The sequence below is a fragment of the Bacillus rossius genome, chromosome 8 (assembly GCF_032445375.1).
Source record: "Bacillus rossius redtenbacheri isolate Brsri chromosome 8, Brsri_v3, whole genome shotgun sequence".
Taxonomy (NCBI): Eukaryota; Metazoa; Arthropoda; class Insecta; order Phasmatodea; family Bacillidae; genus Bacillus; species Bacillus rossius.
This window is the reverse complement of record NC_086336.1, coordinates 36,922,115-36,947,973: the sequence shown is the minus strand read 5'-3', so window position 1 is coordinate 36,947,973 and position 25,859 is coordinate 36,922,115. Positions and strand designations below refer to the sequence as shown.

At 35.2% G+C, this 25,859-nt stretch overlaps 1 protein-coding gene across 4 annotated transcripts; it reads left to right on the top strand.

Moving 5' to 3' along the window:
- Nucleotides 1-925: 925 nt before the first annotated feature.
- LOC134534740 (GATOR complex protein NPRL3) lies at nt 926-25,859 on the top strand. 4 transcript variants are annotated; one of them, XM_063373247.1, is made up of 6 exons: nt 926-1,080; nt 4,058-4,279; nt 5,324-5,498; nt 7,332-7,496; nt 11,890-12,069; nt 19,833-25,858. In XM_063373247.1, exons 1-6 carry the CDS (start codon nt 1,073-1,075, stop codon nt 20,361-20,363), a joined length of 1,281 nt encoding a protein of 426 aa, XP_063229317.1. In that variant the 5' UTR covers nt 926-1,072; the 3' UTR covers nt 20,364-25,858. The 4 variants fall into 4 exon arrangements, 3 of the variants coding, with proteins under 3 accessions (XP_063229317.1, XP_063229316.1, XP_063229318.1); XR_010075532.1 differs by lacking the exon at nt 926-1,080 and adding an exon at nt 1,097-1,891 and having other exon boundaries at nt 11,924-12,069; nt 19,833-19,943; XM_063373246.1 differs by lacking the exon at nt 926-1,080 and adding an exon at nt 1,097-1,891 and having other exon boundaries at nt 19,833-25,859.

Below are 25,859 nucleotides of genomic sequence, written 5' to 3'. Positions count from 1 at the left end.
GCGCACTTAAGAGTAAGTGTTGTTGTGACATAACGGCCTGTGCGAACCAGAGGGAGCACCGGCGGTCGGCGTCATCCCCTATATTCACGAAAAACAATATATACAAGTTAATAGCAATAGAAAGGGGTTCGCCATCTCGACGAAATCAAGAAAAAAGTGAGTTCTGTGCATGCGCAGAATTTGGGCAACAGATCGTTGATTTGGATACCGATATATATTCCCTATAAATAAAGGACTAGCCATGTCCTATTGTGCACTAGGAATATGGTTATGATCTTCATTACTGTTCTCTTGCTGGTGAACATGGAAGTTTGTGTGTGAGAAGTTGAATAAGTAATATTTAAAAATAAAATAACACCCGAGCAAAGCAATATAAAGACAAGACAGAAAATGTTACATTTTGCAGAATAAATTATTGTCCTAAATTTAACAAAAAAAAAATGTAGCTTATCTGTGGTAATAATTAACAGAAATATTGGATGCTTGTGGAGGGCCAAATAAAATCCACATGCAGTAGAGAAAGTTAATGCTTTCATTGAGGGAGAAATCTTTGTAATGCATCGTCTACGTCTAACCACCGAGTTAGGTGCCAATTCACATATTAGTTCTCGTTTTGATGTGCAACTTACTTCATTGCCCTCATTCATTACCTTTTAAACTATTATGAAATGTCGCCACTCAACTGCCATGTACATTGTTACCTTCAGAGCAGTGAACAGTTGTGGTTCTGAAAGTATTTCGGACAAGTATTTTGAACAAATCGAAGTTCCAAAGAACAACAAACTTTCAAATCTCTATCGGAATTGTAATTCCGCTAGCAATTGAGGTGGTGGAATGATTCCGATTGTTTGCGATGTCCTTCCATTACTTAATTTCGTTAGCATTTGTTCAAGATTAAGGTTTAGCAAATCTCTGTCGAAATTAAGCCATTCTGCTAGAGGAATTATTCCGACAGCGTTAGGAATAGACCCCCTTGTTGAAGTGAAGTCTTTGCTTTAGATTAAAGTTACCGACATCTTCAAGAATACAGTCCTGGGTGATATCTAAAATAAAGGTTCTGGAAACTAGCCTAATGAAAAAGTATGGATGCAAGTTTAATATTGATTGTATACTCGTTGGTTGTAAACTAATATATGATATATCTGTGAAATGAAAGAGAGCTGAGGGAAAAAAAATGAGGACTTTAATCTTAGTACAGTTTTATTTTTTAAAGCGGATTTTTAAAAGTAATTGTAAATTCATTGGCGATATGTATTTTATTGTATTTACGTAGCATTATCTTCCTGTTCCGAAATTTTGTACAGTTTGGTGGGAGTTCTAACCTGTAGATATGTCAAAATGTCTAATGTAGGCCTCAGGAAATGGAACCAAATCCTCTTAGTGTTATCCTCGTGAAGAGTGATAGCAAGGGTGACAGGTTGTTGTTTAGGTATCCTTATGCAGCTGAAACAAAATCAGAATGTGGACAGCAAACGCGACGAAAAAATCCTTATTCATTGACAGTTACTGAAGATCTGCTCCAAAGCCCCCCTCCGCAAACGTCTAACATTTATAAAGGACGATTAACTGGATTTTCGGATGAGGTATTATCGACTTTGTTTGCTGTTACGAAAGATCTTTGCGAACAGAAATTCGAATTGAAAGTAAATGATGTAAGATTTGTTGGTCATCCAACTTTGCTAACATCTAGTTTTAATGAAGAAAACCCATCAATAATTTTAATGAACATTGTTTTTGCCTTACGTGCAACAGCAAGTCATTCTATTGTTAAATGTTATTATGACTTGAGCAAGAGACTTGGTGTAGCTCTGCGGCGTGAAGAAATAAGATGTGGCTATGTAAGCAAAGAAACTAAAATACTGGTAACAGCTCATGATGAGGTTGCAGCAAGGTACGACAGAAAGGCTTTTGACGAATCACACTTTAAAGCTTTGTCGACAACGAATTCGAAGGTCGTAACAGTTTGCGTCACATTGATGTTCACAGTGTAGTTAAATGTACCTATATTCATACTAATAATCTCTGTAAAATGCACATATGAAACAATTTTATTAAAAATGTTCCTTCTTAGATACGCCCCCCTTTTTGCTATACTCTTAACAGATAATAACTACATTTCAAAGTTTTTTTTAATGTTGTTTTGATTTTTGTAGTCATGGCAGTCTTAGTTTTAAAGACTTTTATGTTATTGCATGACTAGCACGACCATACAAATCAACCAATGATTTATGTTACGACCTATGACTTCTTTTGCAGTTTGCATTGTAGACTGGGCTTTTCTTCATTATCATTATAACCTATGGCATTTCTAGCTTTATGCTGGTTCGCTTGGGATATTACCATTTATCTACCTATAAGTCATATTTTCCTAATATTGAATTATCTACAAACAAAGTTAAGTTTCCCTAGTATTTGTATGAATAGCAGCGGTTCTAAAACAAAATCTAAAAGTTAAGTTTGGGATTGCATTTGCCTGGAGTAATTTCAGGAAGCCATTGAAAACGGAAAAGGGTGTAGTAGACCGAGATTGGAACCGATGCCCTACAGAATGGGAGTCTCGTGATTTACTGACATGCCACCTCAGTATAATTTTGGGTTTTACAAATTTCTATTGATAATCCCTGTAATTTGTTTTTTTAAATTTTTCCTTATACTCAAATTCAGTAGTGGTAAGAAATATAAAGGTATGTAAAATTGTGTTAAACAAAACGTTTTAAAACCCCCTTTGAAACATCTCTCTCTACTCCCCCCCTACCCTCCCCAAAATTAATTTCATTGGTTTTTATAAAAAATTTCTTTGGAATGAAGTAGTAGTTTAATGTATCTTTTCAAGGGTAATGATTAGTATGTCTATATATTTTTATAGAATTTTTATTAACAGTATTAAAGGGGCCCATCTAGTCAATGTTAATGAGGAGAATCATAAGTGGAAACCTCATTGATGCTTCTAACGCAAGGCTCTGAACTGGCGTGCAGGCTTATCGTTCATGAGGCAACTACGATACTTAAGCGGTAACAATAACATTATATGGCAGAGAAATGAAGATAAAGGTGTAATGCAAGTCTCCTTGAATTTTTTTCAAGAATCTGTATTGGGTGTTTCATGCTTAAAAATAATTATGAAAAACCATGTTTTCGCCATTCATGGGTCTAAAATGACCTCAGTTTGAGAGAAACGTTAAGCTCATATTATTCCTTTATTTAAAACATACCTATTTGTTCTTTTAACAAATATTGGACAAGTCAAATAATAGGCCTACATAAAATGCAATTATACAATAGCAAATTTATTAATATTTTTATTTAAATTATATTAGAATAAATTTTTCTTCAAGTTAATTTTCTTAAATATTAATAGTCAAAGTGTTAATTGCAATGTTTTGTGTCCACAAACTTGTATGATGTTATCCCAACAAAGTGTAAATTATTACCATAGTAAGTATGATATGCAATGAGCTTACTCAATTCTGCAATTTGACTTGCATTGGGTGCAGTTTCTATAGCTGATGTAGAAATATGCCATTTCATTTGTTCCATTTAAAATGTTATAATTTTATGCTGTGAATTTTCTGTTCTTAAAATATTCTATTCCAGCACAGCAGTGAGTTTAAGCTCCGCTAATTTGGTTGCAAATCTATACTCATTACTTACCTATTACCTATATTTCCTGAGTGATTGTGTTTGCAGAATCCTGCATATTGCAAAATGTACTGGGTAAGTATACCAAGTGCATATTGGTCAATTACGATTGCAACCATTGGCCATTTTATTCCCACTTATTTGTGTATAATCTGTTTCTGACTCAATTGCATTCTATGTAATTGGTTGAATGTACTGAAATTTTTTGAGTTGTGGCTTAGTCAGCTGTCAATGTGTGTGTTCTATTCTCATTTTCCATTAAAAGTTTTTTTTTTTTTTTTTAATTGTGTGTGACCATTGAAGGTAGAATTAAAATAATGTACTGTTTTGGAAACAAGGGTAGTAGTAGTAGTGGAGAGTAGACACTAATGTTCATGCGGGGATCATAAAACTGTAGTAACTGATGTTTTGTTTGAAGGCCGGAACCGGAAGTGCAAGATGATGTTCCTTCCCCGTTTGACCTGGTCCTGGAGCGAAGCCCGCTGGCGAGGGACCTGAGGTCGCTGTATGACTCTCTCATCTCGACGGGGCTGGTCCACGTGCGCATCAACGGCTGGATCGAAGTCAGCTTCTGCCTGCCCCAGAAGGTTCACCAGTTCCACAAGAAGGGATTCATCATAGAACCGGAAACAATCCAGAAGTCAGTCTTACTACATTCGCTACTGTTAGTTCACTTAAACTTGTGAGATAGTAAACAACAGTACTTACTCCCGCCAATCCCAACTAATATGGGCAGAGACCTGTTCGGATTACCATATTTTCGATAAGCCGATTAATTGCCATAATGCAACTGCGTGTAGTAAAATACATCTATAAGCATTTAGTTATCATGTAACACAGCCGATAATACTCTTAAAGCACAAAATCACAAAAAATAATAATTAGGTATGTCAAGATTATATTAAAAAAATGGTAAAATGCAAAAAAATGAATTTTTTTAATATTAATAATTTGGATTAGCAGGATTTTCAGATTAGCATTACTTCAAGTATTAAGATTTTTTTAAGCATTATTTTGTCTTAACATCTTGTGGAGAGCAAGTTTTGTAGGCAATTGACATGATACATGTAACAAGGATGTTAAGCGAAGGAATTGGCAGTGCCTACACTTGTCTAGAGTGATTTTGGGAAGCCAATGGAAACCAATATCAGGATGGCTGGAGCAGAATTAGAATAAGAGTACAGGGTGCTCCTTACACAGTACAAAAAATTTGGGGTCGCAAAGACATTGTTTTGTAAATATTGTTTGTATGCACTAATATTTAGAATGGTATATTCATTGATCTTTAATCTACTATACTTTGGTTTAGCACATTCTGTAGGCACCGTAGCTGTTTGAGTTCATATTTTTTTCAGGAGATATGTTTAAAAAGTAACATCAATGTGTATTTTTTCTTCCCATATTACCACTTTTTTAAAATACCATGATTTTGTAGAATAATTTGTTTTATTTATTCCCAGTTTAACTTTATTTATGTTTGATAATCCAGCAAAATCGCTAATCTGGCACATCTGTGGTCCTGAACGATTTGGATTAAAGAGCATTTACTGTTGTATGGTATTAATCATTTGCATTGCATTTTTATTACTCAAGGTTATAGCTCATAAATTTGTTTGTAGAATTATGAACTGTGTGTGTGTTTATTCAGTTGTAATTTGTTAATTGTAGTTATTATTCCTTGCAGATGTTTGCAATCCTTAAGGCCTTATCATGGGTTGTTATTGCTAGTAGATTCTGCAGAGCTATTGGACGACTTGCCACTTGATGCATCACCGGCGCTTGTGCGTCTAATCAAAATGTACAGTCCCTTGAAAAGTCTTCAGACACTGGCAGCAGATACTGATCTCACTTTGTCGCAGGTAATTCATTATACTTCAACAAAATTATTGCTATTTTTCAAGCAACATGTTAAAGTCTGGCAGGTGGAATTTGCTCTGGTTAAAGAGTAAGTTGTTAAAATTATTAGGAATACAGATATTGTAAATTTACTGTTGTGTTTTGTTTTTCATTATTTAATCTATTTTTATAAATTTTTAAATTAAAAGTATTACTGAAACATTAGAAATTTTCAGAAAAAAAAAATAAAGATGCAAATGATAACCAGAATTACAACCTGGGTTCAGATTAATCCAGTTTAAGGTTTAAAGGCATTAGACAAGGAAGAAAAAAAAAGATGAGCCAAAATGTAGATGAAAGATACTTAAAAGTCAGTTCAGGAAAATTCACCCCTGGTGTTCAGGTAAGCATTTGATTGTTTGAGAAGAGCGACAAATACGAATTGCAAAGCAGGATGTCTGCATAAGCCTTTTGTAATACCATGTTCTGGAATCATTGCTCTGCCAGACAGTGTTTGGCCACTTGCTGTCACAGTTATTGTTGTTGCTCAAGTCATGAAGAAGTGAGAGATTGAGCAACATACTGCAAACAGCTCAGATTTGTCACTATGTGACACATCTTTTTGGACTATAAAAATAAATTTCTTAACTCTTTCAAGACTATTAAACTATGTACTGTTTAATGGGTTGGACAGTCATTGTCCACATTTTTTAAAAATATTATTTTGATGCTCTAGTAAAATTATTATCATTTGTGCATAAAAAAACTATAAATGGTTCTTTTTGGGCATGTATTACAAAATGCATCTCAGAATAGTTGGCAGTCGTATACAATGAAAGCAAATGTATTTAAAGGAAAGTTGCTGCCTGTTAGCATGTATGTACCAACTGTCAGACTAAAAAACTGCTCGTATCACGCATGAGGAAGGTCCTAAAAATGTTAGGACAAAGTGTTGGCTTTAATGGAGACATCAAGGTTGCTATTTGGGATTGATTCTATCCGGCAATAGACATTCTTATTACCTATCTAGATGGAATTTTCCTTCTTCCCAAACATTGGGGTAACTGCCTAACACAATGGGTAGAGACAATATTTTATGGTTTTATTTGCAGGCCGATTTAGTTTTTAAAACAGGTGATTTCTGTATTATTTTTTATGAAATATGTTTATTAAAGATGGTAGCATATTACTGAACAAATATAACACTAATTTCTTCAAAATCAGTGTCATGTTGATGCATGTATTATGCAAATTTACAATTTAATGATTTTTAGTAAGCACATCTAATTATTCAGAACACATAAACTTAATCTTTAAGTATTTTTATGTTTAAAAAATGTACTATCATCATAATGTAAAATAGTCGCAAGATTAAAGAGAAGTAAACTTTTTTCCAATTTTTTTTTTGCATAAAATATGGTACAAACTTCATGCTGAAGAAATTACTTTCATTGAATTTAAAATTTAAATGATTACGTATTTGTCTAATAGAATTAAGTTATGATTGAAAATGCTGATTAGTTTCATGATTTTAATCACATTTTGGTGCTTTGGGTGTTTGACTTAAATATTTGTGATACATGGTGTGTTGGCATGCTTTTCTGTGTTATTTTGGTTTTATCGCAATCCCCCATATAATCTTGTTCCTATGTGTCACTTCTTGCAAGCTACGTTGTGCACAATTTGCTTCATTGTGGTAAGTACTACTCTTCCTACTTGCTTGTATTTTGCCTACATTTGGTTGTGATCTACTCAACTCAAACCAGTTTAATGTTAACGTGCCTCATAAAATGAAGTTGGAAGCGGCTGTTGTGCCTGTTCTGTGGAGCTCTGAGAGCAGTTCTGTTCACTCGCAGGTGTTCCAGCTAACGGGCCACTTGTTGTACTGGGCCAAAGCAACTGTGATATACCCCTTGTGCGAGAACAACGTCTATGTGATAGCGCCCGACGCGCCCACCAGTATCTACTCCCCCCTGGTGGAGAAGTTCTCGGAGCACTTCCCTGGGGTTCATCTGCTGCAGGTATGTCAGTTTGCAGTTCAACCCCTATAGTTTAGTTTTTTTTGATAAACAAATTACACACTACACTTCCACGCTGAAAGACACACAAATACAATGCCCAATATGGTTTAGGCAGCCAAAGTCGGGTGTTCTGAACATAATAGCTGAGTGATCTTAAACAAGAGAACAAGCATAATTGTATTAACTAGACGTTATTCTTATTTATTTTCCAAATTAGATGACAAAATTTCTATATTAAGACAAACCTCAAAATGCAAATACTATGTGATTAAATATGAAAACAGCACAATAACATACAATAAATAACTTGACTTTAACGAAATATAAAGATTAATGCCGCAGCACGCTGAACAAATGCATATACATGGATATACAATTAGATATATTGCGCAGCAACGCGTAATATGCAAATACAATTACACATTAAAAAAAAAAAAAACATTTTAGTGAAATGTTACAGCAAATGACCGACCCATGGGCAAAAGGGCAAGCAAAAGACTAATAACTCACGTGAGAAGGCATATTTCACAAGCATGGAAATGTCCGCAATTATGAAATCTAACGGGGCGAACGCACGAACAAGCAACTTCGTAGATGCGAGAACAAGCTATATAAAGATAAATTTATTTCATAGCCCAGACGGGGTGAGACTCAACACAGAACAGAAGACATAACAGATAATAATTTAAGAATGTACTGATCACTACAAAAATTTAATCACGGAATCATAACACAAAAAAAAGAGAGAAAGCACTTGAGATGCACACTTACCAGACATGGCTTTGCAACGCTCGATGTGGAAGCACCACGCCTATCAGGCACTAACATCAAACCAATTAAAGGTAGCTAAACACAGGACTTTGAAAGGAAAAAAATAGAAAGAAGGTGCACGAAGAATTTATAAACTACGTTAAAAACGCGGCTACCCTTGCGCTACATAGACCATTCTAACACCGCAGCTGTTGCAAAACCATGACGGTTCGTGATCTCGTGCGATTAATTACGGCAAACCTATCACATCGCAGACAAAGTATTCAGCTGAATCACAAAACCCTAATGCTGCGACGGACTGAGGACGAATAAGACCCTCGTCCGACGGCGGACCAACACTATAGAGCCTCCTGCCTACGCCACTGCGCAAGCACCTCGGCGAGGTAGGGGAAGAAAGGGCACATCAGGAAGGAGGGGAGGAAAAGGGAAGGGGACCTACGACTGACGGGAGGTCGGCAAACGCGCGCACGTTTGAAACAGTAGCAGCAGCCGCTGCAGTGCGATCCAAAAGGTTTTTATTGGCATTTTATGAAGAAACCATGTCTCTGTGTGAGCATGTGCAGAATGCATACACTATCGCACTATTAAACCTGTCTGTGGCCAAAGTAAAGAATGTAGGCTGAAATTAAAAGTAATGCTGAACGTCTGCATCAGCTGTGAATGCGACCATGTGTCGGGTGTGTGCGGGGCAGATGGTTTTGAAGGGGAAGGGGGAGATCTGTCATCTTTGCCACCAACAAAAGGAAAGAATCTGAAAGCAAACGACTTGCAGAGTGGTTCTATGGCCCTTCCCCCCCTCCCCCCTCAAATGAAATTCTGCATAGGTTCCTGTAAGGTGTCGTTTTACAAGCTGGAAATCACTTTGATAGCAGAAAGTAGAGGGTAAGTAAGGTTCAGTTGACGAGCTTGTTATACAGCATTGTGAAACTATAATGGTGTTCTTTGCATGTCTGTCTCTGGCTAACAATTTGTGACGTCATTCTGCAGCTACTCTGTTTAGTTGGTATAGGGAAATTTACGTTAAACTGCATTCAAATGTTGTTTAAACAGTGATTATCAATAAATGTTGAAGATTTTTAACAGTTCTCCATTAAAGTAAATGAAAAGAGACATTTGATATCTGTAAAAAGTTTGATTGCCTCATTTATGTCTAAATGAGTTTTTTTATCAGTGGTTTTCTCTTTTTCAGTCCGACCTAGGTTTTAAATGGACGAGAGTATTTAAGTTTCTCCAGTGTTCTCAGAGTGTTTTTTTTAGAAAAATACATATACAACACAAGTTTGACTAAAATATAGCTTTACATTTGTAGCATGACTCCAGTTGTTTGCTATGACAATCATGAGTGCCAGTCATCTATGAATACGTACATACATAGTAAAATGGTTTATATAAACAAAAAACTGTCAGAAACTACTGTGTGTGCATTTGGAATAACATAAAGTTGACTGATAGCAATAAAATTGAAAGCATTCAAAATAAATTTTAATTAATTAATCTAAAGAGATTTCATTATTCTAGCATTACATATCTCTCAATTCATAGAGACAAAAATGACGCACTCTTTATTCAAAATTGCTACAACTCTAAAATTAATTGTAAGTGTATCCTTGAAAATTCTGGCTTGAGAGTACCACAATTAAATAGTCGTTTAAGATACTTTATGCATAGTTAATAACAAAAACAACCTTATCTATGGACTGAGTTCTAATTACAATAAATTAAATTTTTAATTCTATCGGATGAATAAATTGGAATTTGTAATTTTGCAATCTAGTTAATGCCTTAGTTAATAACTTAGTAAATAGTTATAACAGAGATTTTTTCTTCTCTTTATTTTGTTTTGTATGTACTTAAAAATGTTTGTGATATTATTGTATTTGTTGTGGTGGTTGTTGCATTAGTTGTATGTGTTGTCACCACTAATATATAGTAGGCCTACTCTTGTCTTTGTGTGTTGGCCATGTGCTGTTCTTACCTGCAATGGTGCCGACAGGGGTGGGAGTCCATTTGTTTGCGGTGATAACCTTGCGTTTGTCTTGTATGTTTGCCGTGCCCACCATCCAAGTCTAACGATTGTTGGTGGGCATGTCACAATAAATTTTAAATAAATAAAAATAAATAAATATTTTACAAAAGAGACACAAGTGAATGCCTCAACACTCATGTATAAATGTGTTGCAGAATGCACATATAACACAACCAATTATCTTTGCCAAATCTAAAGTCGACTTCAAGTGTTCTCCTTAACACTAGAGCTTACAAATTCACAAACTCTACTTCCATAAGACAAACAAAGTGGATTGCTGTAGCTGTACCAGTCACACAAAAGGGTACCAAACACCTGCCAATGTGCATAGATATTTATGTCCAACCATAACCAGGCTAAAATTTTATGAGTGCGAGATTCTGCTTAATGGGTTCAAAGACCATTAAAATGGCAGTCGAAACAAAGGCCATTTAAAAAATGCCCACAGTTATACTCAAAATGATAGAAGTCCAAAAAAAAAAGTCACAGTTGCTACAGTTTTACTGCACCTTTTACAACACACCTTAGAAAAACGGGCTGAAGAACGAAATCGTTAGCTTCAACGACGAATGTGTGACATATAAAATTTAGTCACAACACACGCTAAACACAGACTGATGGCCTGGTATAAGGTCATTGCTTATGTGTCAAAATGCAGCCACTTGCCGTTTTCTCAACTGCTCCTCCTCCGCTGGGGAGGTTCAACTTCTTCATCGTAGAAACAAAGTCATGGACATGACCAAAGCCCATGATGTCCTTAGCTCGGCCACATTTGTCGGAGTCCTCTGCAGCTTGCAGATCAAGTTCTTAATGCCGGTGGCGCCGTGCAGTGGTATGGAAACGAAACACACACGAAGGTTGATAACTGAGTCACAAATTTACCGGTACACTCAGACACGTGGAAAAAGGTTCCGCTCCAAACTAAGTTAATTAATAAAACCAAAATAATTATAAAAGAATAAGTGAAACATATAAAGTGACAGATAAAAGAACTGAATAAAACTTAAAATACCAGCACGAGAGACTGAGGCATGCAGCACGCCTCTCTGTATGTAAATGATAGGGGAGGGGCCAAAAAGATTGTATGATTTGTTTGTAAAAAATTTGGTGTTATTTCAGTAAAAGTTGAGTATCCAGATATATCATAACACACTGCATATATTGATACAGGGCAGTCAAGAGAAACCATGGGTCTGGGGGCAAATAATTGTGTCGGGCCCACTTCTGTTGTTTAATGTACAACCCAACAGTTTAAAAAAATATAAAGAGTGTAAATGTTAACTGTGGCCGTAACTGTAAACGTGATGTGTGCCATCAATTTACTTGCAAAATTTCCTGTAAATTCTTTTAACAATATACTTGTAATATTAATCCTATTTGGGTAAACCCAGGCATTTAAAAAAATCACAAAATGTTATGAGGAATTTTTTGGTTTTCAGGCCCCAAAAAATCTGCCCCACACTTTCCTCTTGATGGCCTTGATCAGATATGCAGATAGTTTTATTTTTATGATGTTAAGCTGAACTGTTTTGTATGAGGCACTTGTGTTGTGGCATCATTGAGGGTAGAAATGATATGGGTATTTTTTGTTTGCAGATCATGAGTGATTTTTCTCTTCCTGCATCAATAGGGCAGAAGATCAACCCTTTGCAGTACTCGCAACAGCACTCGCAGCTGGTCCAGATGGTAGTTTGGATGCTGCAGCACAGACTCCTGTTGCAGTTGCACACGTATGTGTACTTCATGCCGACCGCGAATGGTCCCAGCGGCCCTCAGGTACATTTGCTATTTCTCAGTTATAGGTAGGTTTATGCAAATTGTGTTTTTTTAAATCTAATTAAGGAATATTCTTCTTTAAATTATATAATTTATAGAAAATTGTTAACTTTATAGTTTAATGTCTTATTCCAAATTACTCTTTGCAATTCTGAGTTTTCCGTCTGTGCATTAATTTTAGCAATATTGATTTAATGTTTATTAGTTTCAGTGTCTTTGGAATTCTTAAGTTTGTTGATAGCCAATGGGCGAGGGTTTTTGTAATTATCTTGTTTTTTATATTAGTGAATTTTAATTGTTTATTCAAGTATTTTATTGTAAGCAGGGCTAGATTTTAAGGAATATTTTAACCTGCCCAACGGACAGGTGTAATCGAAAATTTGCCTGTCCGCCATCCAATTTGCCTGTCCGCTGTTTTACCCAAATAAAAAAAAATTCAAAGTCGCTGAAAAAGTGAGAAAAAAGGAATTTTGCTATATTTTGCACCTATTTTTATCACACACTTAACATCCTTATTTAATCATCATTTTCAGACGAGTCTCTGTCTGAGTCACTACACGAATTACTTTGCTGATTCTCTCTTGAACATCTTCGATAAGGAGGCTGAAAGGGTCAACGTTTTCTCTTAACATTATGATACCAGAGATTTATTGCTGGTGCTGGATCAAACTCACTTTCAGAAGGTGACTGTATTTGAACACGCATGAGGGCAGACAGTGTATCATCATTTAGACAGTTTCGCCAGTCTGTCTTTATAGACTTCAGTCTTTACAGACTTGAGCAGCCCGTAACAAAAACTGATCCAGATGATTTTGAATGCGTTTCGCAGACTTTGCACAACATTTGTTTTGTTTCTGTGTCGTAACGAAGCCAAAGAAACTCGGAACACCAAGACGTTAAAAAGGTACGGGACCGGGCGATTTTGTCATATTTAACATTATATTCTGACTTGTCCTCGTCCGTTTTTCTTTTCTGGTGGTTTTGAAGCACCAGTAATGAATTTCCACATTGTGTAACGCAGTTAAATAAATATTTAACAATCGCCGTGACAAGGTAAACTGTAAAAGATTACCGTGTCCTCTGTAAACAAGTAATGTTTATTTTTTGATGCAACAGTTGACAGGCGAATTTTCAAGCAGTCGCAGTCACTGCAGCCACTGTCAGCTGCATCTGGAGTACGCCGTGAAATGTTAACCACGCGAAAACGCTTTTCTGTTAAAAAAAACTATGTTAAAGTAGAGCAAGGAATTAGTAAAGTCGCGATTTATAAAGACAATAAATTAAAAAAATTATGTTTTGAAAGTATACAACGGTAAATTACGTAATTGTTGGCTGCACTGCAACGAAATTAATATTAAAACATGGCAACAAAAACAAACATCATCGGTGTGAGACGTTTTGCATCTCTAGCATACGAATACGACTATGTTACGTGAATCATGACGTGAACGTAAGATTTTAAGAATTATGATTCAGAAGATTTCAGAACGGTTTGTACATAACCTACTTTTTTTCTCGCGGTATACAATAGCCAGAGTCGTCCGTCACAAAAGAGCAGCCATTATTGTTTATTTATAGATATTGTCAAAGACGTTTTATTTGCGGTCGCATAAATGTTATTAATCACCTCTGCTGCATTAGTGTGTGCGAATAACCTCGGCGTCACAAGTTGCACCTGTCCACCGGACAGTTGCCTTTTTTATTTTGCCTGCCCGGACGAGATTTTGCCTGTCCCGGGCAGGCGGACAGGCGCTAAAATCGAGCCCTGATTGTAAGTATTCCTTATAGAACCCTAAATTAGTTTAGTTAAGTAACATGGTTGTTTGTTACATATATAACTCACATTAGCCAAATCCCGAGGTCAGAACGATTTTGTAAGGACAGTTTTGATTGGCCAGGACATGCCAAGAATTTATTATAAATCCCTAATCCAAATGTTTGGAACATTTTATTAGTAAGATTCCAATCTGAGTGAAGGACGTATATGAGATTGTGCATCTAGAAGTTAATATCAGGCCAAAGTAAGTTAAATATAGCCAATGTTTGTTTTGAATGTACATCAGTGGAGGTGTACAAGAAAAGATGATGTCGCCTTGTAGGAGTTTGTGAGATATTTCCAAGTGAAATAATGAAGATTTGAGTTGTCTTCGGAGGCTAAGCTAAGTGAAGAGATCTTTTTAGGATGGTGTCGAGGACTTACTTAGAAGAGACAACTCATCACGACTTGAAAATTCCAGAAGAGTAGTTATCGACGAATAAATTCTATTGACAACTGCGACATTGACGAGTATAAAGGACTGAATACCGTCAAGACAGAAGAAGTTCAAGTGGTCACCGGGTTGGATATTGGGACCCGTTACAGCTGCCAGGAGTGCACGACGAGACTTTATACAGTCTTCTACTTGGATAGTCATCACGACTCTACGAGAGAACAATCCAAATCCGAGTTTCCAGTCTTCAGTTCGAGACCAGCGACTCCGATCAAGGAAGATGGCAGTTGCCATGGACCAGGTAAAGAGAACCCTATGATGTTTGGGATTTTAATCGAGAACTGATGCCAAAAGTATATAGTTATTTTATTCCAGGTATTGTAACCACTGCAAAATGTTTTTAGAATTTGTCTATGCTTATAGTGTGTTTGAAAGTGTTGTTTTGACAGTTGGTAAAGACCACACAATATGAAATTAGTTGTTCCCTCTGTATATTTCTTGAGAATTTAGCCATTTTGTTTATATTATACTGCTAAACTAGAAATCTGGAGGTTGTCCCTGCAGTAAGAGAGTTCTCAGTAAAGTTGAATAAGATTCCCGTACCATTAGAGTAAATATTAACTTCATTGTATTTCCTGTTGCATTGAATACAGATGACTTTTGAACCTTGGCTATTTCATAGCAAATTTTATAGCATGGTCCAATCCATTTGAAGTCTAATTTGTTAGTTAACCTTAGATTGTTATTATTGAAACAAAACCCAACTGGACTAAAACAGATACTTATGTCAGTATAATGCAGGACTGTGTACAAATCTTATTATTTTTTGTGAGAAACTGTTTTCTTTTGCTGGCCAGATTAATGTCTTGTTTTAACTTTGTAGAATTTAAACTGTTTTATTTTTGCATGTGTGCACCCCAGGACTCTTATTACCTATTTAAAAGACTTTATCATATTTCATTATGAAATTAATTGTAATGTAGTTAATTTTGCATAGTTATTAGGTAATCTGTTTTCTTTGCTTCAATATTATGGGGCTCCTTTCTTTTTGATAAAGAGATCACGTGCGTGTGATCATTTTGCACTTTGCCTTAGTGTCTTAGTTTAGCTGTAATTTCTTTTTTGATTATTCATGAGCCCTGTACATTCCCATGTTTGTGTATTTGTTTGTTCATTAGCACCTGGTAAAATAAATTTTATGAATTTAAATAATTTGTTGGCTTGGAATTACTTTTCATATCTCACTGCTAATCACACAGCCTTAAATTGATGACTCTGCTATTTACTTTTGCCCACTCCCGGCCTTTGGTTGGAGACGTATATTTGTTATGGAGAAATGGCCTAGTAGGGAGCGGGTATGGGGGTAACTTAACTGTGTGGAACAGTAGCAAAAATTTTTTACCCTCAAAATAAATGAAAACAAGTTTCATATATGAGTTTTAAAAAAAGAGGTTATATTCCATTTATAAACTAAAATACATGTACATTTGCATTGCATGCTTTTCTTAGAATGAGTTTGTTTGGGTAATTGAGTAAAGATATAAGAATATTTTAACAAAAATGTTTTTTCTCCTATATTGGTTCCGAATCGGTGAATCTGCAACAGTTGTATCAGTGGCTAGGCTACTAGGATGTTATTCTGTACCCGCTCTTTTCACGCATAGATTGATTTGACTTAAATTTGTAGTGACTGTAAATAAACCATACTTTAGTGTACTTTTGTGCAGTATGGTTAATTCTCTACACAAATAAATGGGTGATTAATATTGACAGAGATATATTGGAAATATCACTTTGCATATCTTAGATTGAAAACAATTTAACAAAATTAAAGTTTATTTTTAATAAATAAATAATAAATATAAATAAATCAGAATTAGGGTGGCCATATCAGAATTGTACCCAGAATATACGACATATGAATCCAGTACGTAACCCCTACGTTATCTTACTCCTGATTAATTTCTTAAAAATACAGTTTTAATTGTAAGAACTATCCTTGCCTTGATTTAATTTAACATGCATATTAAGGATTATTCTTTTTTAAATAATAGAGGAATTCAGTATTTTAACATATTTTCCAATTACTCTTTGCAATTCCGAATGTATGTTTTTTTTTTTTTTTTTTTTTTTTTTCAATACTGTTTAACTTCTTAGTTGAATACTTTGTCTTTGATTTTCAAGTTTTGTTTATAGCCAATTAAAAGTGTCCTTTGTAATTTGTGATTTTTATATTTATAAGAGCTGTGCTGATTGGCCATTACATGCCAGTAAGAAGTTCATACATCCAGAGTGTTTGTTTGGAAGTTTTTAGTCTATTTTCAACCTTAACGAAGATCAGTCATGTGTCAACGATTTTCAAATTTTGAACACTTTATTTCGAAGAAACAAGATTGAGTTACATATTTAAGAACAAGATTTTCTAATGAAGAAATTATCATCACCAAGTGAACTATGTTTTATGTGGACATTGATTGTTTTGTACCAAGTTAAGAGTAGGCTAAATCATAAGAAGAAGCCTTAACTTCAGTGTGAATAATCTACAAAAATTCTTATTTGAACGAACTCATCTGGAAGTACGTAATGCAGATGAAACAGACTACAGGATGATAATTTTCCACCACACCGAAAATATTACTACATCGAATCCCTCCATCGATGTTGCATCTCGTCTGCCACCTCTGAGAAGAAGCCTACGTTCCAGCTGATTGAAGCAGTCATTGTTCCGTGAATTCTACAATTTGCTGTTGACTTGTATGTACTGAACTTTTGATCTTCGTTGGAGATATTCTTGGTGGATATTGAAAGAACGATCGTCGTTTTGATGAAGGATTAAGAATTACCAATCTGTTGGATGTCTCTAAAAATAGGGAATGTTGGCAAAAAACTGGTATGTACTGTGTTAATACTATATTGTGAATGTGTGTGTAGTCAGCTACCACATTTTTCAATCGGTTTTGTCATTAGAATCATATTATTTTAATGATATCAGAGCTCCCCATTAACTTTAGATTCACGTTTTCACTGTTTTGTATTGTCCGGAGGTAGCCCTGGAAAACAGATGACTCATGTTTTACTCTACCCCTGTTGATTGAACTAGTAACATTATTTTTATTTTAACTTTGCTTTCTGAGAGTTTATGCCATTTGCTGTAAGGCATTTCTGTCAAAGTTTTGAATCTCCAGTGGTTTAGATAACATAGTTCTATGTTACTAGTAAACCAATAACAGAGATAACCAATTGGAAAACTAAAATGTCCTGTGTTGAAATGAGGTAATGGTTTTTTAATTATTGTTTTAATTCATGTTCGATAGTAATCTTTGCATGATTCTGAACTTTATGGGAATAATTGTACTTGTCCAGATAGTTCATTGCATAATAAAACACAGAATTCATAACAATAAAAATAGTTTGTTCTGGTTTTCCATCAGTTATTTAGTATTCTCTAATACTAGACTATATTAAAATTACAGAACAAGTCGAATTTCATGTCTTGACCTCACTGCAAACTGTAATCTGTTATTGAAATCACAAATTAAGTTAGAATCACCCGTTAAAGCCAATTTTATACTTACAGTTTATGTTTATATCCCTGTAAATATTATAATACATATTTTTAAACATTTCATATATTGTTAGTATGGTGTCCAAATATATAAAATAAGTTTATGTCACAAGGGTGAAAATGAATAAAGAGAATCACACTTTATTTACATTTTGAAAATAGTAACAGCATAAATTTTGTTGCTGAAGAAAGTTTTGACAAAGCGTTGTTCACGAATCAATTTTAATTAACTAACTACCGTGTTTTATCGCATAATCGTCGCACGCGCATAATCGTCGCAACCATATTTTAGGCTGTCAAAATTGGGATAAAAAAACTTCTCGCGTAAACGTCACTTGATGTTTTTGGTCCCGCTAGTAGATGCCGAGCACTTTGTGTAGGTATCTTTTCCGTATAAAACGATGTATTTTAAAGTAGAAATCTAATATTTATTCGGTCATTACCACTTACTTAATAAATTAACGGAAAAATACGAAGTTGTTTGACGTGTAAAATCTGATCGTCTGCATCGCCGTGGTGTAGGTATAATCTAAAATTTAATTTCGGCCATTACCACATATTTATTTAATTAACGGAAATACAAAGTTGTTTGGTGTAAATTTTCTTTTAAAGACTTTTTAAACAGTATTTCCTTTATCTGATTGTCTATTTTACCGCGGCGTACCGCTTATAAAAATGTAGCCAGCGCATCATTTATGTTTGGTTATGTTGCTTCCGTATAGAGCGCGCGCATGTAGTCGAATATCGATATCTCGCCGATTGGATGCAACGCGCGCTCTCTGTCAGGTGCCGAGTTAATTAAATTTGATAGCCCGCATTCTTTCGTGGCAAGTATGTATTACGACACGTTAGTTCACATCAGATTCAAGTGGCTTGCGTTCGCGTTTGAGTTTTGGTTTTTCTATTTAAAGTTGAAGAAAGGTTTTTGTTTAAGGAATTATTAATATAGATTGTTTGGCGTGCTCTTGTATACTCCACCTTTTCTTAAATAAATGTACTTTCCATGAACGGGTTTTGTTTTTATGAATAACTTTACCTAACAAAAATTTTTTTTTCCGCATAATTGTCGCACCCCTACTTTTCAAACTTGATTTTAGAATAAAATGTGCGACGATTATACGAGAAAACATGGTATATGCTAAAATGTATCCTTGCAACTGATACAGTAAAATAATATCTTATGCTCTGGATATAGTTTTCGTGTTCTAGCTCACAAAATTTTCGTTCTAGGAACATATATGTTAAAAAAAAATTTTCTTGAGAACATTTGAGTGTATTTATCTGTAATATCACTTCTGCTTCTCTTAATGCTACTGACTGCTCACTTAGCAAGAAAGTAGCTGTGAGAACCGAGCACATTTTCAATCATACATGGTTATGAATTTGTCCTCCTTCAATGACGATTAATCTTCACAAGTGAAAATGCTGCCGCTGACATTAATGGTACCTTATAAACTAAAGGACAGGGTCAATCCCAAAATAAACAACCGTAACTGTGCTGGATGTCATGAAAGTTTTTTTTTTCCATCAGCCTTTTGCTATATTGCATTTTGTTTTTTTCACACCTATATTCAGTTTATAGTCACACATTAAGTGTAAATAGTAGGAGATTGTCCATATAAATCACATGGAAATTATCTCTGAAGTGTCTCGATTAACCGAGGTTCTGCATTATCCGAGCTGACCTAAGGCGCCATTACCCGTACAGACTGATGAAACATTGGCTTGAGGACCTAGAATATTATCTAACCATTGTTGAAAGCCTTGAAAAAAAAAAATCAACCTCACAGATGTCATTTATTGGTTGGGCGAATCGCGAAATGACGTGAAAAAAAACTGGAAAAAACATTACCCTGAAAAGTAATAACTCTGGGCCAAATAAAAACAAAATACTATTTTCTTATTATATCCATGTTATCCGTGATGTTTAGTTTTTCTGAAACGAAACAAGATTGGCATGTTCCTGTGTTGGTTGTTATGTTGCACAGGAGCGTCCTCGGAGCAGCCACGGGCTGCAGCCGGGCTCGACCAGGGACGGCAGCTACCAGAGCACGCCCGACGAGCAGCTGAGCGTGGGTACTGCCAACCGCGCGGCCAGCGACACCTCGCTCAGCTCGGGCACCAGCGACGGGGCGGCGTCCCCGAGGGCCCGGGGCCGGACGGCCGCCGCCCCGCAGAGCAGCTCCCTGGTGTCCACCGACAACGAGGCGAGCCTCGCGGAGGACGGCCGCCGCCCCGGCGCGGTGCCCGAGGAGCTGCTGGCGGGCTTCTCGGAGGAGGAGCGGGCCGCCGTGCTGAGGATCCCCGCCGCGACCGTCCCCGAGGACCTGCGCCTGCTGGTGAGGCTCGACCGGCAGGGCTACCTCCGGGGCTGCCACCACGTGGAGGAGATCATGTACGCGGAGAACCTGAGGCGCTCGCAGCTGCTGCAGCTGCTGGACAAGTTCCGCGACGTGCTCATCACGTGCCAGACGGAAGACCCGGCCGTAGCGATGTTCTACTCTCATTCCTACCCGTAGTGCCTGCTTTCCTACAGTTCTTGCATGTATCTTGTGTGTATTTCCAAGGACTTTCAGCATTCTACGATACAATTTTAAAAACCAAACAAATAATATTAATATGAGTTCCAGGTCTCTTTTCAGTTGAAATAAGTTACATAAGGCATTTAAGACACTAGTCAATTTATGTTCAAAATTAAAAAAAAAAAAAAAATTAGAATAATTATATAGGTAATAGTCAATCTTGAGAATGTTTCTGAATGCTCAGATCTCTCCAGCAACTATAGAATATTTGCTCTTTTATCATATGTTAGTAACAGTTTAAAGAAGGATAATTACATGACTTGACCTAACTTCTGCGTTATAGCATATCTTTATTTAATCAGGTCGTGATCCCATATAGACACCCTGTGGGACACGACAGTAAATATTTGAAAATTGCCCGCACAAATACTCTTGTGCTGGCTGTGAAAAAGTTTGGAACAGAGTTACTTCAAGGTCCGGGTGTCAGTGTAAACAAAGGGACGGGCCTAAACGTGCGTAAAACATATTGGAACATGTTTTCTTATCCCATTAACAATTATTTCTTGGCATAGACTATAAAATTATTATGTACAACGTTAAGTCTAAAAAAAACGAAAAAGAAAGGTTAATTCTATGTTATTTTTTACATAGGTTCCAACGTTTTCAGGGAAAACGTAATTTTTGCCTCACATCAAGCAATAAAATAAATTTACGTAAAACTAGGTATAAATATAAAATGCATAATAGCTTCTCTTGTAAACAAAGCCATCTTGCTTTTTCACAAATTAACAAGATATAATGAAGATATGAAATGTATAACTTTGTGTTGTACGCACAGCATTAAGAGTAATGTATCACGTTTATGTCTTTCATAAATAATATTGATTGGTGCTGTAGTAAGTAGGGTTCTGCGAATATTTGAAATTTCCGAATTCGAGTTCAAATTTTTTGATATTGGATTCGTCAATTTGAATCGAATTCATTTTACAATAATTCGACTTGCAAAATCTGGCCCGGATACACTAATATAAGACATCCCCCCCCCCTCCCATAAAGAAATGTAAATGGACGATTACATCTTCCACTTACAAAAATTATACAGCGAAACCCCTTATTTACGTTACCGTTATTTACATTTTCCCGTTATTTGAACCATTTTATTCCTGTCCGGTATTAACCCCATTTGATGTAATACAAAAAATTCCCGTTGTTTACAATGCGCTTATTGCTTTACGCAGTTTACGCCGTTCGTTCTGATAAATCTGTTTACTAACTTAATTAATCCTATTACAAAGTAATCTGATGTGTAAATCATGTTTTAAAGACTTTTCAAAAGTTATAAACTTCATCTTTAACGTCTTGGGAGTCGCTTTATACCGCTTATAAAAACGTAAGCAGCGCCAGTTTGGTTGTGTTGATTCCTGTATTCCTGTATAGAGCGCACACACGTAGTTGAAGATTGATATCGATAGCTCGCAGACTGCATGCACGCGCGCACTCTGTCAGGAACTGAGTTAACCTGCACGATCGTTATGCGTATAGTAGTTACAAATCACGTTCTTGTTACGGGTTTCTTTATTTAAACTGTGAATTATGTGACAAGTTTTTCAAAGGTGGTATGTTAAAAATATTTAATGATCTATGTTATTTTAATAAATATTCTCAGATTTGATTTGAAAAAATTTTGAAACCCTAATTTTTTTGAAATTCGATTCAAACTGAAAAATCACAATTCGCAGATGTCTAGTAGTAGGGGAAAAAAAACTGCGTTAGATATATTGAAATACTTTATTATTGAAATTTATTTCCTGTGTTACATATGTATGATGTACCATGTGTCATGTTCAGAAATGGCAACAATCAACTTTTAAAAACAGCAGTATTTCGTGCCATAATTTGTGTTTTAAACAATGTTTGTATATATTAGCATGTCTCACAATAAAATTGTAGTTATCGCGTAATACGTCGTTAAACCACAATTCACGAAAATGTCATGTCTGTACTAATGGGGAATGTTCTGGATCATTCTACCAGCGACTTACCTGAATTGAATTCACTCATCTTAGGTGTATATAAATAGTGCTAAATTTTTTGTGGTGCCAGCGGCACTATTGCCATATTAGGTTTTACTATATTTTGTTATTTGTTAAATCTGTTATGAACAGATATTTATTATTTAGATTTTCCTCATGTAACAACAATTTTTAGAGGTGCACACTACAAAAGTTCACTTCACGAAAATAGCAGTTGTTAATATACATTACTAGATCCTGCTGCCGCCACACAATGTAGTTACTGTACCTCATTCCTAGTTTGCAGTACTTAGTGTAATGATTATTTACTCTTCTCTGTCCAATACACAATTTCTGCCATTAAAAGTGTCCTTGTGAGACTAGGTGACTTGTCTGTGGTTCAGATCAGTAAACTGGAGTGCTATGATTCGTGTTGAGTAAATAGAGAAGCTGTCTATTAGGACATAATGTACAGTATCTCCATAAAAGAATGTTAAAAATATAATAGTATCAACTGTTAGCATTATAGCATGTTGGTTCCAGCTCACAATTAAAAAGTAACTTAAACAGTTTCAGATAAGCGCATGTGTGAGTAGTGCTTTGATGTTTTCTCCCTTGCAGCACCGCCTACGCAAAATGGCGACTCCTGAACATAATTTCCCCAATTAGTAGAGGGTGAACCTGTAATCTTTATTCGGTAACAGGATTGTGCCCCCCCCAACTCCCCCAAAATTGGAATCGCTTTGTACAATAGTGGTTGAACGTCTAAGTCCTTGACCGTTGGATTGGTCGTAATGGTAGAGATGACAGAGCTCTTTTTGGCTGGCCTCCACGTTCACCTGACATAACGCCATTTAATTTTTTTCCTTTAGGACGTTATAAAAGATTGTGTCTACGTTCAGCAACAACCTCTTGATTTTCCAGAGTTGAGACAACAAAATGGAAGAGGTTATTGCTTCCATTACTTCTGACTTGTTAACCAAAGTGTGGGAATAATTGGACTTTAGGTTTAAATGTGTGCCATACAACTAAAGGTGCACACATTGAAAATGTGTAAGAAAAACTAAGTTTGATGTATTATTTGTTGTAAATAGTCTAAATTAAACTGTTAAAATATACCATTGAAACTAGAACATTCTTTTATGGACATCCTGTTTCCTGTATTTTAGGTGTAACAGGAAAATGTGTAAAGGGATCAACGGAGAATCAATATTGAAGTACTCAAACAGAACCGAGAACTGGGAAAAACATAGAACTGACACATCACTAATATCAATATGTTATAAGAATGCTGACCTCAACTCAATGGCAAAAGTACCTAACATTCACTACTGTCAGTGGTAATACACAATAGTACAATTCTACTTTCACAAACATAAAAAAAAAATTGAGGGGCTTCTCAAGGCCAAGAAAGCAATACAAGGACTTTCAAGAACTGTAAGAACCGTGAGTTGCACTTTGTACCTGTTGACTTGTAGTTTTTCAGTTTAGCTGCAGATATCATGCTTGTATGTATAATTTTATACATGTCACTAAGTATAAATTTCTCAGCCAGCTCTCTGATTATGTTAACTGCCATAAAGTGTTTAAACTATTACTTATCACTTATCAGGGATAGATGTAGACGAACAATGTCATTGGAAGTACGTAGGCATAAGATAAACAAGAATACCTTAAGAATTTTTGTGGATTGGGAATTGTGAGGCCATCCTCTAACCTATAGGAGAAAATAAATTTATTATTAATTATGGATTGAATCTCCATTTTCTTGAATCTAGGTCTCAAGGGTCAAAAATGGAATAATTTACAATAAATGAAAAAAATAATAAAAATTATTAACTATGCTGTTAAAACATTTAACCCATTAAATTTTTTTTTTTTCCCCCGCAAACTAAGTTTTCAGAATCAATACATATTGTAATATTATTTATATAATTACATGTTAAAAGTATATATCTTGGGGAATGGTAACAGATTATCAATGTTTAATTTTTCAGTTTATTTTATTTGCTCTAATATTTTTCTTTGAATCTGTTACCTAAAACATTGAATCCTTTGAAGACTAAGGATTTTATTGTATTTGAGGATTTGATTGGCCCATCCCTAATGTATATATAGGTATATAAACATAAACATTTCACTTAGTTACATACAGTGAAACCTAGCTACCAGTACAAAATATGCTCATAACAAGCAGTAATCATGATAATCAATTCCCAATCCTTCAAAAATGTCTCATTTTCACATTAATCTCAAAAACAGTGCATCATAAAGAAAACGTCATCAAGGTAAAATTATTACACATTTGATTATGGTCAAAAAACATCTACTTGACATTTTGTAACTGTTTTGGCAAATCTCAGCCCTTCAATGTGTACTTAACTTTTATTACTGTACTGACACAGTTTCATCTCTTCACTGTATGGAAACTGCTTCAGTGAATAGTTGAATGTTCTATACTCTATGACATGAGTTATGACTAAACTGCATCACTTATGCCACTTAACCACTCTTTACGGCCCGAACCTCAGGCTGAAATGCACCAACTTCCATAATTATTTTTTGCTGTATTTACTTGAATTTTTCTAGCATTACTGATAGTTATTTTATCAATTATGTTAAATAAAAGCAACGGATTTAAAGGAAATTTCATCATTGGCGTAGAAACCTATTGGATGGAATTTTTTTTTATGCTTTATTTTGTTTAGTATATTGTTATATTGTTTTTGTGTAATTTTTTTTACAGATCATGTGAATATGTACAGTGTTATAAGATTTTAAATTTTAAAATGGAAATAAAAATATGAAATAAATTTTTTTTTCATGTTAACACAATGGTTGTTATGATTTTGGTGAGCTGCTTGCAGCTTTTATTGTCTTTTCACTTTTTCTTATAGTCATTTTTAACCTGCCCCAACTTGTTCCTTGCTAAAAAAAATTGACAGTTTTCACTAGCAGACAAACAGCTAATTCAGTTATGCTTTAAAATATTTTTTGCTCTAAAGTGCCATTTGTAAAATAAGTGAAACCTAAATCATTTGCAGATTTAGTGTACTAAATAATTACTTTTTTATGGAGACAGTGGAAAATACTGTTTATAATTCATAATTTTAGCACTTATATTATGGCTTGTAGCATTAATCAAAAAATTAATACAACCCAGGTTCTCTAACACTTTACATCAACCAATTTACGTGAGTTTTTACTTTTTCACCTAAAGTCCCATCTCCTCAGTCTATCTGGCAAGATAATAGATGCATTACAATACACATTATTATTAAATGACACATTGCATGCAGAATTAACTGTAAAACATTTTCCTGCACAATAGTATACAGTTTTCCTTGTAATAATTCATGCAACCAACACTGCCAATCTGGAAAAATAAACTTTTCTGACTGAACTCTGAAATGATACATCATTACATCATTGTGATCAAGCCACAGACTATAGATATTTCACTGCGCTTCAAATTAATACA

Excerpts from the sequence above, each read along its gene's own strand:
- LOC134534740 (XM_063373246.1), top strand. The coding sequence starts at position 1,362 with ATGGAACCAAATCCTCTTAGTGTTATCCTCGTGAAGAGTGATAGCAAG. Across the intron at positions 1,892-4,057 it reads CATGATGAGGTTGCAGCAAG|GCCGGAACCGGAAGTGCAAG; the intron begins GTACGACAGAAA and ends TTTTGTTTGAAG. Across the intron at positions 12,070-19,832 it reads ATGGTCCCAGCGGCCCTCAG|GAGCGTCCTCGGAGCAGCCA; the intron begins GTACATTTGCTA and ends TATGTTGCACAG.